We start from the raw sequence: 2,022 nt of genomic DNA, 5'->3' as shown, positions 1-2,022 counted from the left end.
AATCGTACGGTGTCGAATAATTTGGTGTCGAATAAATCTGTGTCGAATCGAGCGGTGTCGAATCGTACTGTGGTCAATAGAGTATCACCCGTTGCACTTTTATTCAATTTTTTTTCATACAAGGGATATATAGTATATTGCTCATAATATTCATCATTTTCATTAATAATCTTGGTCAACATTGCCTCATGTTGATCGTCAACAACTGCAATCTCTACATGATTTTTTATCNTTTCTATCTTTTGTTCTATACAGTGTGATAATTCACGACATTCTTCATCTGATATATCTTCTTTCTCAGTTTCTGTCTCTTGCGAGCAAAATTCCGCATTATTTAATTTGTCCAAATGTAACTCATCATAGGTTTTTGGTAATACAATATGAGAANATAAAGGATTGTTGTCTTTTAACCATTTTAAAGCGTCGAATACATTTTTAATATTTACTAATTCTTTCAAGTTTAATTACATGTTTAAAAAAATGAACATACAATTTTCATACAGAAATATTTCTCGATTAAATAAATACATCAAAACACACAAGGACTAAATCCCCTTAGAAAAAAACAAAAATGTAGTATATCGTATAGAATGTGAAAACATGCAATGCAAACTATGTTGGACAAACAGGAAGACAACTAAATACTAGAATAAGAGAACACATAAATTATGTTAAAAATAAAATTGACACTTCTGTATTGTATAAACATTCTTCCACTATCGGTCACAATTTTAACTGGAACTAAGTCACTATACTTGACAAAGAACCTAACTACTATAAACGGACTACATCTGAAATGATTTTTATAAAAATGTATAATAATACTTTGAACAAAATGACTGATTCCGATTTACTTGATAAAACTTACTTACCATTAATCGATAAGATCCATTGACTCTCTACCTTTTGACTTTTAATTTTAACTTTGTTGACAACCGTTAGCTTGTTGTTTGTTTCTCAGTGTGTGACTTTCCTAACATCATAGACACACATGACTATATGTAAACATCATTTTGTGAAGTGTTCATAGGTACGTTTTCAATTTAATTTTAATTTTTTTATAATTATTTTATATTTATCGTAGTTTGTTTGATATTTTGTAATCATTGCCAAATTTATCTTTATATATTTTGTATTTTTTTTTTGCATAGTCTTACGACTGAGGATGACTAAATAAACAGTCGAAACGTTTCAAAAAAAAAATTATTTTGTTATTTTTATTTGCAATACACCCTGCACATTGGTTCATTTTCGCCGTTCTTAAACATTCATTGGATTTTATCATATTGAACCGGAGGACACCTCTCACTTCTTTACATAATTTTTACTAATTCTTTTCAGATAATTTATGACTTTGTAGGAATACTTCTAACTAAGATAATTAATTCAGGATTTATGTTTAGTGGATCTGTATCGGAAGATAATTTATTTAATGTCTCTTGTAAAGGAAGTGGTAAATGAAATGTTTTACCTTTGACCTTTTGCACCATTTGTCTTTGAGGCATATTTTTGTTCATAACTGTTCCCATTTTAACAACAGTTTGAAATGCTTTTGCTCTCTGTATAAGAATCTTTTCGAATGAATTGAGAGAAGATATTCAGGCACATCATCTACAATGAAACTATTCAAAACGCAATACGCAGGCATTAGACCTTGACGAAATTTTCGTTCACAATAATTACATATATATTCCGAATTTATGGTTTTGCGCTCGACATATGTCATTAATTCTCTCCACACTAAAATATCTATTTGTCTTTGAAGTTTTTCGACATTAGAAATATTTCTTTCATAGCAAAGTCTCTCACATGACACGCAAACATATTCTGGTGTGTCCATTAAGGGGATCCTAAAGTGGGTCTGTTTTATCGATAGAACTGAATATTTTTTCAACACACTATTTTTTTGTTTGGCTGTATAGATTGACAAATCCTTTTCTACAATTAAAGTACATATAATAAACGATACGGGAGGTCCAAATAAATATAACACAATAGAAAAAAATTAAAAAAGTACAGTTT

General features: G+C 29.3%; 1 protein-coding gene across 1 annotated transcript in view; it reads right to left on the bottom strand.

Annotated features, from left to right (window-relative positions):
• LOC109861650 (ATP-dependent DNA helicase PIF1-like) overlaps positions 1-1,529 on the bottom strand; it is a 10,328-nt gene extending 8,799 nt beyond the window's left edge. Inside the window, 1 exon segment of the mRNA XM_020441382.1 lies at positions 1,472-1,529. Within this exon segment, the coding sequence (XP_020296971.1) occupies positions 1,472-1,529 (58 nt within the window).
• Between the last annotated feature and the right edge of the window lie 493 nt (positions 1,530-2,022).

The sequence above is a fragment of the Pseudomyrmex gracilis genome, unplaced genomic scaffold (genome assembly GCF_002006095.1).
Source record: "Pseudomyrmex gracilis isolate BER0280 unplaced genomic scaffold, ASM200609v1 scaffold_904, whole genome shotgun sequence".
Classification (NCBI taxonomy): domain Eukaryota; kingdom Metazoa; phylum Arthropoda; class Insecta; order Hymenoptera; family Formicidae; genus Pseudomyrmex; species Pseudomyrmex gracilis.
This window is presented reverse-complemented; position numbering and strand designations above follow the sequence as displayed.